General features: G+C 37.2%; 1 protein-coding gene across 1 annotated transcript in view; it reads left to right on the top strand.

Annotated features, from left to right (window-relative positions):
* Positions 1-14503, top strand: part of LOC103202721 (argonaute RISC catalytic component 3) — a 157242-nt gene that overhangs the window by 119780 nt on the left and 22959 nt on the right. Inside the window, exons 12-15 of the mRNA XM_007947648.2 lie at positions 3510-3669; positions 5621-5711; positions 11977-12171; positions 12478-12612. Coding sequence (XP_007945839.2) covers positions 3510-3669; positions 5621-5711; positions 11977-12171; positions 12478-12612 — 581 coding nt within the window. The remainder of the gene's footprint in view (positions 1-3509; positions 3670-5620; positions 5712-11976; positions 12172-12477; positions 12613-14503) is intronic.

Raw genomic sequence — 14503 nt, 5'->3', positions numbered from 1 at the left:
TGCATGGAGGACTGTGCATGGTGGCTGGGGAACAAACAGAGAAGGTGAAGAGAAAGGTGGGCTGAGCTGTGGACTTTGCCGGTCCGGAGGGCACCGCCATTTTGAAGGCTTAAAAAGTGGCTTGACTATTTTGGATATTTAAAGAGACAGCGCTCTTGCAGATACCTGGGGCTTAAGAACACGTTCTGCTTTCCAGCAACCCCAAGGACACTCGGGACCTGCAAGACTGACAAGTTTTTTGAAGGTTATTCGATTGTAATTTGGGTCTGATTGAGTGGAGACAACAGCAGTCCCCATAAGACACAACTACACCCATACCTCCTGCAACTTCACTTACTGAGCGACAGCCACTGCCACCTTCTCCACCAACGGGCCAATGATAAAAAACCACCAAGAAGAGCCTGAATCACCCTTGGCTGCTCTTCACAAGCAGTTAACAGAGATCTAAATACAACAATGCCACGATGCCTCAGAAACAACAGACCATCACAGTCCACACAAAGAAGCAAATTGAAGCTGAAGAAAATTAAAACAAATCCACAAGACCCATAATATGACTTTGATTACATCCCACCTGAATTTAAAGACCATCATAAGAATAGATTTGATACATTGAACACCAGTACCAAAGACCAAATCAGTTGTGGAATGACATCAAGGACATCTATACATGAAGAAAGCTAAAGGTCATTAAAAAGACAGAAAAAAGAAAAGACCAAAATGGATGTCAGAAGAGGCTATTAAACTTACTCTTGAATGGATAGTAGCTAAAATGAATGGAAGAAATGAAGTAAAAAGGCTTAGCAGAAGATATCAAAGGGCAGCTCGAGAAGACAGAGTTAGGTATTATAATGTGATGTGAAAAGAACTGGAGTTAGAAAAACAAAAGGAAAGAACATGCTCAGCATTTCTCAAGCATAAAGAACTGAAGCAAAAATTCAGGCCTCAAGTTGAAATATCGAAAGTTCTATGGGCATATATTGGAAGACATAGGAAGCATCAAAAGAAGATGGAAGGAATACAGAGTCACTGCACCAAAAAGAACTGGTCAACATTCAGCCATTTCAGGAGGTAGCATATGATCAAAAAAATGATAGTATTGAAGGAAGAAGTTGTCTCCGGGAATTGATGGAATACCAATTGAGATGTTCCAACAAACAGATGGCAACACTGGAAGTGCTCACTTGTCTATGCCAAGAAGTTTGAAAGACAGATACCTGGCAAGCCAACTGGAAAAGATCTGTATTTGTGCCCATTCCAATGAAGGTGATCCAACAGAATGCAGAAATTATCAGGTAATACCATTAATATCACACACAAAGTTTTGCTGAAAATAATTTAAAAACAATTACAGAAGAGATAACCAGAAAGGTGTCTACCTGTGTTTTATTGACTATGCAAAGGCATTTAACTGGATGGGTCATAACAAATTATGGATAACCTTGCGAAGAATGGGAATTTCATAACACTTAATTGTGTTCATAAGGAATCTGAACATAGACCAAGAGGTAGTCATTCAAACAGCACAAGGGCATACGGCATGGTTTAAAATCGGGAGATGTGTAAGTTGGGGTTGTATCCTTTCACCATACTTATTCAGTCTGAGCAAGTAATCCAAGCTGGACTGTCTGAAGAAGAATGTGGCATCAGGATTGGAGGAAGACTCATTAGCAACCCAAGATATTCAGCTGTCACAACCTTGCTTGCTAAAAAAACAAGGAGAATTTGAAGCAATTATTGATGAAGATGAAAGACTAAAGCCTTCAGTATGGATTATACTGCAACATATAAAACAAAAATCCTCACAACTGGACCAATAAAGACCATCATGATAAACAGGGAAAAGATTGAAGTTGTGAAGGAATTTCATTTTATTTGGATCCACAATCAATACCCATGGAAGCAGCAGTCAAAAAAAAAAAAAAAAAAATCAAACAATGTATTGTATCAGACAAATTTGCTGCAAAAGACCTCTTTAAAATGTTAAAGAGCCAAGATGTCACTTTGAAAACTAAGGTACACCTGATCCAAGCTCTGGTATTTTAAATTGCCTTCCTTGTATGTGAAAGCTGGACAGTGAAATAAGGAAGACCAAAGAGGAATTGATGCACTTGAATTCTGGTGTTGATGATGAATGTTGAATATACCATGAAGTACCAGAAAAAGAAACAGATCCATCTTGGATGAAATACAGCCAGAATACTCCTTAGAAGCAAGGATGGCAAGACTGCATCTTCGTGCTTTGATCATGTTGTCAGTAAAGACCAGTCCCTGGAGAAATGTATCATGCATGGTCAAGTACTTGGTCAGCAAAAAAGAGGAAGACTCAACAAGATGGATTGACACAGTGTCTGCGACAATGAGTTTAAGCAGGCAACATTTGTGAGGATGGCACAGGACCGGGCAGCGTTTCGTTATGTTGTACCTACCCAGGGTCACTATGAGTCACAACCAATGCAGTGGCACCTAAGGACAACAACAATGGTAGTTCTATGTTTAACTTTTTGAGGAACCACCAAATGGTTTTCCATAGGAGTTGCACTATGTATAGTATGATCTCCAATTTGATTTTTAAACGTTTTCCATATAAGTTGTATAACTGAACTTTTTATGAAATGTATAATGTCAGAAAGGGTACCTTGTGTACCTCTGTATTTTTAATTAAAAGTTGAAGAATTGAAAACTAAGCATGTGAGATTATAATTGCTTAATATAAATTAGAAAATTTCTGGAAGAGTACAATGAGATGCTAAGAGATTATGATGTTTTTCTTTTACGTTTTTTTTTCTTATTTTATTATAAAGATATGTATAACAACGTTTTCTCATTTAACATTTTTCATGTATACATTTTAATAATATTAATTACATTAATTATATTATACAACTGTCACCAATAATCCTTACCAAATTGTTCATCTCCATGAACAGAAACTCACTGCTTCCTAAACAGTGACTCTCCCTGTCCCCCATCCTCCCACCCCTTGGTAATCACTAATAAAACTTTGGTTTTTATACCATGGGCTATTCTGAATATTTCATATAAGTGAGATCATAAGATATACATCTTTTTGTGACTGACTGACTTCACTCAGCATCATGTTTTCAAGGCGAATCCATGTTGTAACATGTATCAGTACTTTATTTCTCTTTATGGCTGAGTAATAACCCATTGTATGTATGTATGTACCACATTTTATCAGTTCACTTGTTGATGGACATTTATGTTGTTTCCTCCTTGTGGTTTTTAATTATTGTGGTTATACCATTTTTTAAAAAATAATAGATGTTTTATAAAAAGAAAAAAATAATCAGAAAAATTATCACTAAATACTTAAGCTAATCTTCTTCAAAGCAGTATAAATTTTAACAGCATACTTTTAGTATTGCTATAATTGTTGGCCTCCTGTAATATAGTAATGTATATAAAGGTAGGGAAACATAGTAGTTTTATTTTCAATACAGTTTGGCCTTTTTTCTAACTAGAGGTTATTTTCATTTGTTCTGTAGCTGAGGTGAAACGTGTAGGAGACACACTTTTGGGTATGGCTACACAGTGTGTTCAAGTCAAGAATGTAATAAAAACATCTCCTCAAACTCTCTCAAACCTGTGCCTAAAAATAAATGTTAAACTCGGAGGGATAAATAATATTCTTGTACCTCATCAAAGGTAAGATAAGCTAATCACTTATAAAAATATTATTTTTCTTATCTTTATTTTTCTGTGTATTGCAGTGTGTAACTATCTTTCTATATGAGATAACTTTGATGATTCCTAACCATGGAAGATAGACATTTCAGCAAAAAATTAAGGAGTTTGAATTGACCAGCTTAAGAGATTCCCTTGTGTAAATCTCCCTTTTCTCCCTTCATTTTTATTCAATCCAAATACCTCTCACTCAGCCAGAAAGTATAAATTTTCGGACTTTGAGAGGTTTGTTTATTTCTCACTGACTCTATTGAGAAGTCATCTTCAGCCTTGATTTTAGTTTCACGAGGCTACTCACTCATCAGAAAATGAGGCGGAGGAATGGCGTGAGGCTGAGGGGTGTATAGCTTGTCAATTAGGAAAGCCAGATACACCTGCAGTCAGTGGGACAATATATCACCTCTTAGATAGGAAGTATGAGTCATCATGACCCATTAGCAGAAATGAGCTAATTGTACAGGGCACTAGGGAAGAGACTATCATTAGGAGAATTGAACAGCAGGTTCTCTATCATAGTTTTAAGAGGATGAATCTTCTGGCATCAATATGAAGGCAAAATCACATCCTGGATTACTTAATTCTATAATACCACTGTGATGGGAGGAAGAAAGGAGGGCTAGAGAGAGGACTAGCATTTATTTGTTGAGTACTAAAATGTACTGTTCAAACGAATCTGCTTTGTAAATTTGCACCCAAATCACAATAAAAATAAATAAATAATAAAATGTACTGTTTGGTATACTGCATGTTTTCATCTTTCAAATATACTTGTTAGGAAGGTATTACTTAGTAGTTGAAGCCACTGAGGTTCAAAAAATTAAGTATGTTAGCCACTCTGCACCATGAATTAGAGTAAGTATGGACCATTATGTGTTTGACATAAAAACCCTTTTTTTTCTGTTTTTTCCATTTTGCCTCTGCTTCAATCCTTACTAAGTATGAGATGAGATTCATAAAGGAGATGAATACTGGTAGTCCCTGACTTACAACGGGGTTCCATTCTAACGACTCCATTGTAAGTCAGTAAGTCAGGAAACTACATGCTGCAACATAGTATGTAGTACATATTAAGGAAAAGTATATTTTAAAAAATTGTAGTTCGTCATCACTCAAATACATCAGTAAGTCAGGGACTACCTGTACAAATTTTTATCAGCCAATCTAAAACCTACATGATAGCCCTTTGAATCTTATATAGTTTTAAAATAAAAAGAAATGTTAGCTACTTTATGTCTAATGAATACAGGTTTATACTTTTGGCCAGAGGAGGGGAGTAAGAGACTCCCACGATCTCCTACTGTCTAAAGTTTAATGATTGTTTTTGTCTTTGAGAGATTACATAACCTTAAAAGTCAAAGCTCAGGAGGCAGGATTGCATGGGAGGGAAGGACACAGGGAAAAGGTAACTATGGGGGAAAAGTGGGAAAAGAGCTATTGTGTTGTGGGAAATTACAGTCAGTGTCATGAGACAAAGTGTATATGAACTGCTATATGGAAAAAGAATTTGCTCTGTAAACTTTCACCGAAATCATAATAAAAATTTTTGAAAAAAAGAACAACGAAAAGAAAAAAAAATCGTTAAGAAAGATTGGTAAAAATTGGTAGAATGATATAGGAAAATTTATCATTTTAGGGCAATTATGACATTGCCCTTTGCATCTACCAGCACCACTGCTAAAGATAGAAACTACTCGGAACAAGACATTGGATAGACCCATTGTGACATCTTTTATTTCATTCACTAGAAATTCGTGAATTAAGAGAATAAAACTCAGGCCTATAAAGAAAGCTATCTATAAAAGACCTCCTCTTTGCTCTGTCAGCAATTTGCAGTTGTGTTATAGTAATGTGAAATAGATAAATGAATAATGAAAAAAGTGAATTTTCTAACTCTTTTAAAAATGTGTTTAAGACCTTCTGTGTTCCAGCAACCAGTGATCTTTTTGGGAGCAGATGTCACTCATCCACCTGCTGGTGATGGGAAGAAACCTTCTATTGCTGCTGTGAGTGTCAATAAGTAGGTTTATCTTACCTAAGGTGTAGGCGAATATCAACATTTTGGTTTCAACTTTTTTAAATTTTAATTATATTTTCTTTGTAGCTTAATTTATACTTGATTTTTATAAATGTCCTATGCATTTTTTAAAAAGAGTAATTATTCACTAGTTCAAGAGCCACAAGTTCCATGTTTTTGTTGTTGTTTTGTTAGGTGCCATCAAGCCAGTTCTGGCTCATAGCAACACTGTGTATAACAATATTGCCTAGTCCTATGCCATCTCACAGTCATTGCTATTTGAGCCCAGTGTTGCAGCCAGTGTATCAGTCCATCTCATTGAGGGTCTTCCTCTTTTTCATTGACCTTCTACCATACCAAGTATGATGTCCCCAATGGTTATTCCCTTCTAATAACACTTCTGGGAGCTCTGGGAGCACAGTGGCTAAGGCACTTGACTGCTAACCAGAAGGCTGGCGGTTCAAACCCACCAGCCACTCCTCGGAAGGAAGATGGGGCAGTCTACTTCCATAGTGATATTGGCTCGGCAACCCAAGGAGGGGTCACTATGAGTTGGGTCCGACTCGATGGCACATAACAATAACAACAGCAATAACACTTCTAAAGTAAGCAAGACAAAGTCTCACCATTCTTGCTTCTTGGGAGCATTCTGGCTGTAATTCTTCAGAAACAGATTTGCTTGTTCTTCTAGCAATCTAGTACATTCAGTATTCTCCACCAGCACTGCAATTCAGATACATCAATCCTCCTTTAGTCGTCGTCTTTTTTTTTTTTTTTTTTTTTTGTCCAGCTTTCATATGCATGTGAGGTGATGAAAAATACCATGGCTTTGGTTAGGTACACTTTAGTCATCAGAGTGACATCTTTATTTTTGAACACTTTCAAAAGGTCTTTTGCTGCAAATTTGCCAAATGTAATACTCATGTTTAATTTCAGCTGCTGCTTCCATGAGCATTGATCATGGAAGAGATGTAAGAAGACCAAAAAAAAAAATGAAATCTTTGACAACTTCAGTATTTTCTCCATTTATCTTAATGTTGCTTATTGGTCCAGTTGTGAGGATTTTGTTTTCTTTATGCTGAGATATAATTTATACCGCCTGTATTTATAATACAGTTCAAACCCACCAGCCATTCCTCAGAAGGAAGACTGGGCAATCTACTTCCATGGAGATACCGCCTCGAAAACCCAAGGAGGGGTTGCTATGAGTCGGAACCGACTTGATGGCAGTGAGTTTGTAGGGTTTTTCTTTTTTGTATCTATAATAAGCTATAGACTGTAGTCTTTGATCTCCATCAGTAAATGTTTCAAGTCCTCTTCACTCTTAGCAACTATTATGTTATCTCCATATCACAAGTTGCTAATGAGTCTTCCTCTAGTGTTGGTGACCTGTTCTTCGTATGGTCCAATTTCTCAGATTATTTGTTCAGCATATAGGTTGAATAAATATGTGAAAGAGAACCCTGACGCACACCTTTCCCTGATTTAAAACCACACAATATCCTCTTGTTTTGTTTGAACGACTACCTCTTGGTCTATGTACAGGTTCTACATCAGCACAATTAAGTGCTCTGGTATTCTCATTCTTCACAATGTTACCCATAGTTTGTTATGATCCACACAGTTGAATGCTTTTGTGTAGTCTATGAAACACCAGGTAGACACCTTTCTGGTATTCTCTGCTTTAAGCCATCTGACATCAGCAATAATATCTCTCATTCCATGTCCTTTTCTTAATCTGGATTGAATTTCTGGCATTTCCCTGTCTGTGTACTGCTGCAACTAGTTTTGAATTATTTTTAGCAAAATTTTGCTTTCATGTGATATTAATGATATTGTTCAGTAATTTCTACATTCTGTTAGATTATCTTTCTTTGGAGTGGGCATGAATATGGATCTCTTCCACTCCATTCGCCAGGTAGCTGTCTTCCAAATTTCTTGGCATAGAGAAGTGAGTGCTTCCAGCATTGCATTATTTGTTGAAACATCTCTGTTGGTATTCCATCAACTCCTGGAGCCTTGTTTTTTGCCAGTGTCTTCAGTGCAAGTTGAACTTCTTCCTTCAATACCATCAGTTCTTGATCATATACTGCCTCCTAAAATGATTGAATGCCAACCAATTCTTCTTGGGACAGTGACTCTGTATTCCTTCCATCTTTCTTTGATGCTTCCTGTTTCACTCAGTTTTTTGTCCATAGACTCCTTCAGCATTGCAACTGGAGGCTTGAATTTTTTCTTCAATTATTTGAACTTGAAAAATACTGAGCATGCTCTTCCCTTTTGGTTTTCTAACTCCAGATCTTTGCACATTTTATTATTCTTTGTCATTTTGCACTGCTGCTCAACCCTTTTACTTCAATGCTTTAGCTACTCCATTCAGTAACAAGTTTCAGAATCTCTTCTGACATCTATGTAGGTCTTATCTTTCTTTACTGCTTTTTTAATGACCCTTTGCTTTCTTCATGTATGATGTCCTTGATAGTACCTGCATCTCTTCTGGTCTTTGGTCATTAGTGTTCAGTGCATCAAATCTATTCCATAAAAGTTCCATAGATATCTTTGAAACCAAGTTTGTTAATTATTTTATTAAAATCTTCTGTATCATGCATTGCTTGATCTCCCCATAATTATGTGATTTTTAGTTATTTTTTTAAAATTTGAAGAATTTGTGTATGTATTTCAGTAATGTCTTTTGTTGCAAAATGATGAATAATGTATAAACTTGGTAGATTATACTTTTTTCAATATAAAATATCTTCTGCCTTCATCCAGTTAATACTTCCTCTCCTGCTTTTAATACCTAGTGATCTACTTCTGAAAAATCAGCCATTGAAATCCCTGTGAAGCACAGTTGTATTCTAACACACGAGGTTGCCATGTGTCAGCATCTACTCAACAGCAACTGCTATGTTACATTTTTGCTTACCTCTTTGTTTGTAACTTACCTAGGTCAATTTGTTTTAAATGTTTTTCTCATTAACTGCAAAAAGCTAGGTATTATTTACTCGATTTGAAAATCATTTAATTTTTAACAAATGCCAACAGTTTGAAAATGTCATCACATTCTAGGCATATTTGATAGTTTCAGAAATTAAACTACAAGACTTTATATATTTTTTCTTTTCTTCACTGTAATAATCTGAACATAATTTTTAAGTTTTAACAGCCCAATAAATTTCATTTGTCCTTAAAAATGATACTGACATTTAAATTTTTAATGATCCTAAAACTCTTTTCATTAGTGAGTAAAACTGGCTTTTATCTATTGCTTTGTATTTTTAATGTTACATATAATGTTATATATGAATTATTTAGGAGCTGGTAGCATAATGCCTAAGGCACTTGACTGCTAACCAGAAGGCTGGCAGTTCAAACCCACCAGCCACTCCTCGGAAGGAAGGTTGGGCAATCTACTTCTATAGTAATACCACCTCAGAAACCCAAGGAGGGGTCGCTATGAGTCGGGTCTAACTCAACGGCACGTAACAACAACAACATGAATTATTTACATTTCAAATGTTCAAAAGCCTGCCCTATAGAGAACAGGTGAATGAAATTCTGTCTCATTCTTCAGTCTGGAGTGACTTCAGTGATCAAAACCATGATTTGTTCATTTCTGCGTCACAAGCAGGATACCGCTAAGGACCTAAAGTTGCTGGCTACCTTACCCACAGGGACATCCTTGTCAGTCATGTCTAACCTGCCATCTACCATAGACCATGAGGCAGCTGACTTTGGCTATCAGACTTGAAATATTCATAAAAGACAATAAATGCTAAAAGGCCAATGCCAAGTCCACATTCCTCCAGCTGATATGTTGAAGCAAACTTTTAGTGCCTTTCTTCCTGGTTTCATGACACTGTTATTCCTTTTTGTATAGTTATTGGTAGAAAAAGGGACCAGAATATAAAGAGGCAATTTACAGAAGAGGAAACCTGAATGATCAGTAAAGATGCTTGGTCTCCCTAATAATCAGGGAAGTATACATTGAAGCAGAAGTGAATGATTGTTTCTTACCCCGTTGATTGGGGGGAGGGGGGGAAATTAAGTCTGAAGTACAAAAAAAAGAGTCTTGATGATGCAATGGTTAAGTGCTTGACTACTAACTGAAACTGGTGGTTTGAACCCACCAGTGGCTCCATGGGAGAAAAGAGCTGATGATCTGTTCCCATAAACAGATCACAGTCTAGGGAGCCTTAATAGGGCCATTCTGCTCTGTCCTATAGGGTCACTGTGACTCAGTGGCACACAATAACAACAGTAGAGTGTTAGCAAATTGATGAGGACATGATCTCATACATGGCATGTGGGAGAATAAAGTGGTGTACCACTTTGGAGAGCAATTTGGGAATACTTAATAAAGTGGAAGATATGCATACCCTGCAACCTAGAAAATCTACTTTTAGGCACATGTAATAGGAGTTTAAAGGACAGATAAAGATTTAATAAAGGTACTTAGTTTTCCTTGAGGAGACAGCATAGTCCAAGGATATTTTTGTAGGGTATGGAATATTTGACTATGAATAAAGGAGAGCCAGAGGAAAGAGAATGAATAAAATTACAAGAGAAGAGTTTATTGTTGGTACAGCATCCTTATAGGGTAGCGTGGATAAAGAGGACAGGTACAGAAAGAGCTTAATGTTCAGTAAGAGATGTTTCCTATCATGATACAGGAAGAATTAAAGAATTGGTGAGCATTTTCCTAATATAAGGGAATCTGTATCTGGTAGGAAGCTTGAGGTAGAAGGTAGATTCTGAGAAATGCATAAAGGAACATGTTGGAGAAAATCAAACGTTGGCTGTGAGCAATATGAAGAATCCATAGGTACTCAGCATTTCAACAGTTAAAGTACCTAATTCATACCAGCTTGGAAAGCACAATTTATAATGGCTGTCAGAGAGATTTTTGTTTTGTTTGTTTTCCACCCATGTGTGCTTTACAGTCCAGGGATAGAAGCATAGAATACAGGCTTTAATTGATTCAGGTTTGGCCTTGACAAATGGAAAAAACTGAGGAACCTGAAAATACTGATGTTGACTAACCATGGAGTCCAGGAAGAAATGAAATCAAGAAGGAGCTGATAGATTAGTAGAATTGATGGTAGTTTGGTGTTCTGGTTACCTAGTGCCTCTCTGACAAGAATATACCACAGATGGGATGGCTTGAACAAACAGTTTATTCTCTTACAGTTTGGAGGCTTTAAGTCTGAGTTCAAAGTGCCAGGCTCTAGGGGCTGGATGAGAGCCCCTCAATCTTGGGCTTCAGCTCTGCCTCCTGCTCCCAGCCCACTCAAGGTAGAGGCTTTTCTTCACTCAGACAGCTGTTAGCTGCTGAGACTGATAAGCCCAAGGTTGACAAGTAAAAAGGCACAGTCTTGATGTTACCAAACCACATGGCAGGCCATTAAGTCAAGTCTACTGAAAGTCTCGCAAAGTCAGCTGGCTGCTGAACAATTGACATGGCTACATGCAGGGTCTAAGCATGCCGTAAGCTAGAGACCGTCCGTCCCCAAAGCTGTTAGTTATTTATGGGAGCAGACCACAGACCCAAAGCAGCTACTTAGCTCTCCATTAGATTCCACCATGGAGTTAATTACCAATCTCACTATGGGGATTAACTACATTCAGCTTCTCAGCCACTCAAACAGGCCCAGCCAAGGTGACATACCAACTTAACCACCTCATTGGGGTCTAAAGGAATCATTAAGGCAAAAGAGCAGTGTTTTGTGGGACTGAGGGACTGGGAGAGACTGAAGTCTAAGAAATTGTAGTACAAGAAGGAAAATTCTGATTTTAAAGTTTATGAAGCATAAAAGCTTTAAGATAATGCCAAATTCTCAAGTGTGACTTTTGGAGAGAATTGCTAAAGTAGAAGAAATCTGAAGAGAAGTCAAAGGTTTGAATGGGTCATCTTTTTTCTTACATCTTTCCTCTTACTCAGTTTGTGATGTTATTTTGACTCTTTCCTCACTTAATTCTTCAGGTCACTTACCTCAGTTAATCTCTTCAGGTCAGCAACATGTGTAGATTAGATTCTAACTCTTAAATATAAAGTGCAGACTACTTACAGGAAAATCATTTTTGAACCTATACTGGGGCCTTTTATTCTGTTCTCTCTCTGAGGAATAATGTATTTTGGATTATTCTCAAACTGAACTGCAATAAATAATAAGATTATAGTAAAATACAAATGTAAATGAAATCGATTTAGTTTTTATTATTTTAACTTTTTCTTTTTTCTTACTCTAATCTAGGTTGTAGGAAGTATGGATGCTCACCCAAGCAGATATTGTGCCACAGTAAGAGTTCAGAGACCCCGACAGGAGATCATCCAGGACTTGGCTTCCATGGTCCGGGAACTTCTCATTCAATTTTATAAGTCAACTCGGTTCAAACCTACTCGTATCATCTTTTATCGGGATGGTGTTTCAGAGGGACAGTTTAGGCAGGTTGGTTGGTTGAGATCTCATGATACTACAGTTAAATCCAATACCATATTTATAATATAATATCCAGTTCTGAAGTTAAAAATCTTGATGCTTCATCAGATTATTCTTTTTACAATGTTCACCGGAGATATGGATGTGCAAACTTTGATTTGCTAAGACCATCCTCTGATAATTGTGAAGACAGAATGGAGAAGTGTATTTGGCTATGAAAACTGAGATGAAGAAGTCCTGAAATCAAATCATTGTCTTACTTTGAAGCATGTAAAAGGGAACAGCTTTCAGATCTTTCTGTTTCATCTTCTCTAGGTACTGTATTATGAACTACTAGCAATTCGAGAAGCCTGCATCAGTTTGGAGAAAGACTATCAACCTGGAATAACTTACATTGTAGTTCAGAAGAGACATCACACTCGACTATTTTGTGCTGATAGGACAGAAAGGGTAATGTTGTATCTATTACAATACTGTGATAAGCCAGGCTCATCTGACATAGTTCATAGAGCACTTAGCAAGGGACTTCCTCCAACAGCAGGGTTTCCAATGTATAGGAGCAGATGTCAGCAAAGCAGATTAGAGTACAGAAGCATCACTATAGGTAAATTGTTCCTTTTTAACTTCCTATTTTAGAAACACTCTAAAGTTCAAAATCCTCTTTCTGCTTTTTTTGTTGTCATGAAGACTCTCTTCTAGTTTTAAAATTGTTCTTTCTATTCTTATTTTCCTTAAATGTTCAGAAGAAAAAAGATGTGCATTCTTTTTTAAAATATCTTACAAAAATTAGTTTTTTAAAAGCTGGAAACTTTCTGGAATGTTAGAATAAATTCATGCTAACTACTTTGAAACAATGTATCATACAAAATTAACAGAATTACTTTCTGTTTTATAATGTGAATATGTATTTTTATAATTGGTTAGGGAAAAGAGATGAAAGCATCTAGGGAAATATGTCTTCTTGTCTGTGTGCAAGGTAGGCAAGTAGCAATCTTGCTATAACTTCCAGTCTCCTGACCTCATCTGCCCTTAGCCTGCAAACTTTGGAACAGAAATCTAAGGGGTGGCAAATATCATTATCCTCTTGGGAAAAAGATTCAGTGGAAAGGATTGAGAGAGGACTGCATTTCCTTTGGTAAATATACTGGCTGGGTAACCTTGGGCAAATAACATTTCTGTGCCTTTTTTCTCCTTGGGAAGGTGTGGATGGTATTAGTATCTACTTTATTTGAGATTGTTGAGAAGATTAAATAAAATATGTGACACACTTAGTTCTTGACACATACTAAGTACTCAGTAAAGGTTAACTAATTGTAAAGGAGCTCTGGTGGTACAGTTGTTAAAGCATTCAACTGCTAACCAGAAGTTCAGTGGTTTGAACCCACCAGCCGCTCTATAGGGGAAATATGAGACAGTCTGCTCCTGTAATGATTTACAACTTTGGAAACCCTATTTGGGGCAGTTTTATTCTGTCCTACAGGGTTGCTATGAGTCAGAATTGACTCAATGGCGTTGGGTTTAATGGGTTGGTTGGTTGGTTGGTTGGTTTTTTCAGTTGTGGTGATAGTGGTGATAGTAATAGATAAGAGGAAATAATAGCAAACATTGTCCTAAGCAATTTTTCATAAATTTAACTCATTTAATCCTCAATAACTATGAGGAAACTCTGGCACACGGAGGTTAAATAACTTGCCCAAGGTTACTGAGCTAGTCATGAGTAGAGCTGGGGTTCAAATCCTGACAATCTGGCTCCAGAATGCTCTTAACCACTGCTCTTAACCTCTAATAGCAGTAGGAGGAGTCAGCCTCAGAGACCCAGGTAAGGGTGATATGAGAGGTTCCCAACAGGGAGGCAAACTTGTCTGTCGGTTTGTCTTACCATGGTGATGTGTTGATGTGAGTTTTGAGGCTGAGCCACCGGTGTTTCTAACCCAGCAGGATGCACGTGGTGCACAGGTATCAGCCCAGCCTACAGACTGAGACAGACTAGGAAGAAGGAGGAGGCCGTCCACGTCTCAAATAATTGGCCAAGGAAAACCTTATGAACAGCAAAGAAACACTGTTTGATACATTACCGCACAACTTTATGAATAGTCCGGTTAGATTAGAAGTCTCTCAAAATAGGACTGGGAAAGAGCTGCATCATCTTAGTAAACCCAGCCTTACTCCTATGGATAAGGTAAAGCTTTCGAGACCTCCATTTGCTGATGTGGCACCACTCAAATTGAAGAGAAAAAGCTGCAGACATCCATTAATCATCGGAACGTGGAATGTATGAAGTATGAATCTAGGAAAATTGGAAGTTGTCAAAAATGAAATGGAACACATAAAGATTGATATC

This window comes from Orycteropus afer, unplaced genomic scaffold, assembly GCF_000298275.1.
Source record: "Orycteropus afer afer isolate SDZICR_OR568_19922 unplaced genomic scaffold, OryAfe1.0 scaffold00192, whole genome shotgun sequence".
Lineage (NCBI taxonomy): Eukaryota > Metazoa > Chordata > Mammalia > Tubulidentata > Orycteropodidae > Orycteropus > Orycteropus afer.
The sequence above is the reverse complement of the archived record's forward strand: the minus strand, read 5'-3'. Positions and strand labels throughout refer to the sequence as shown.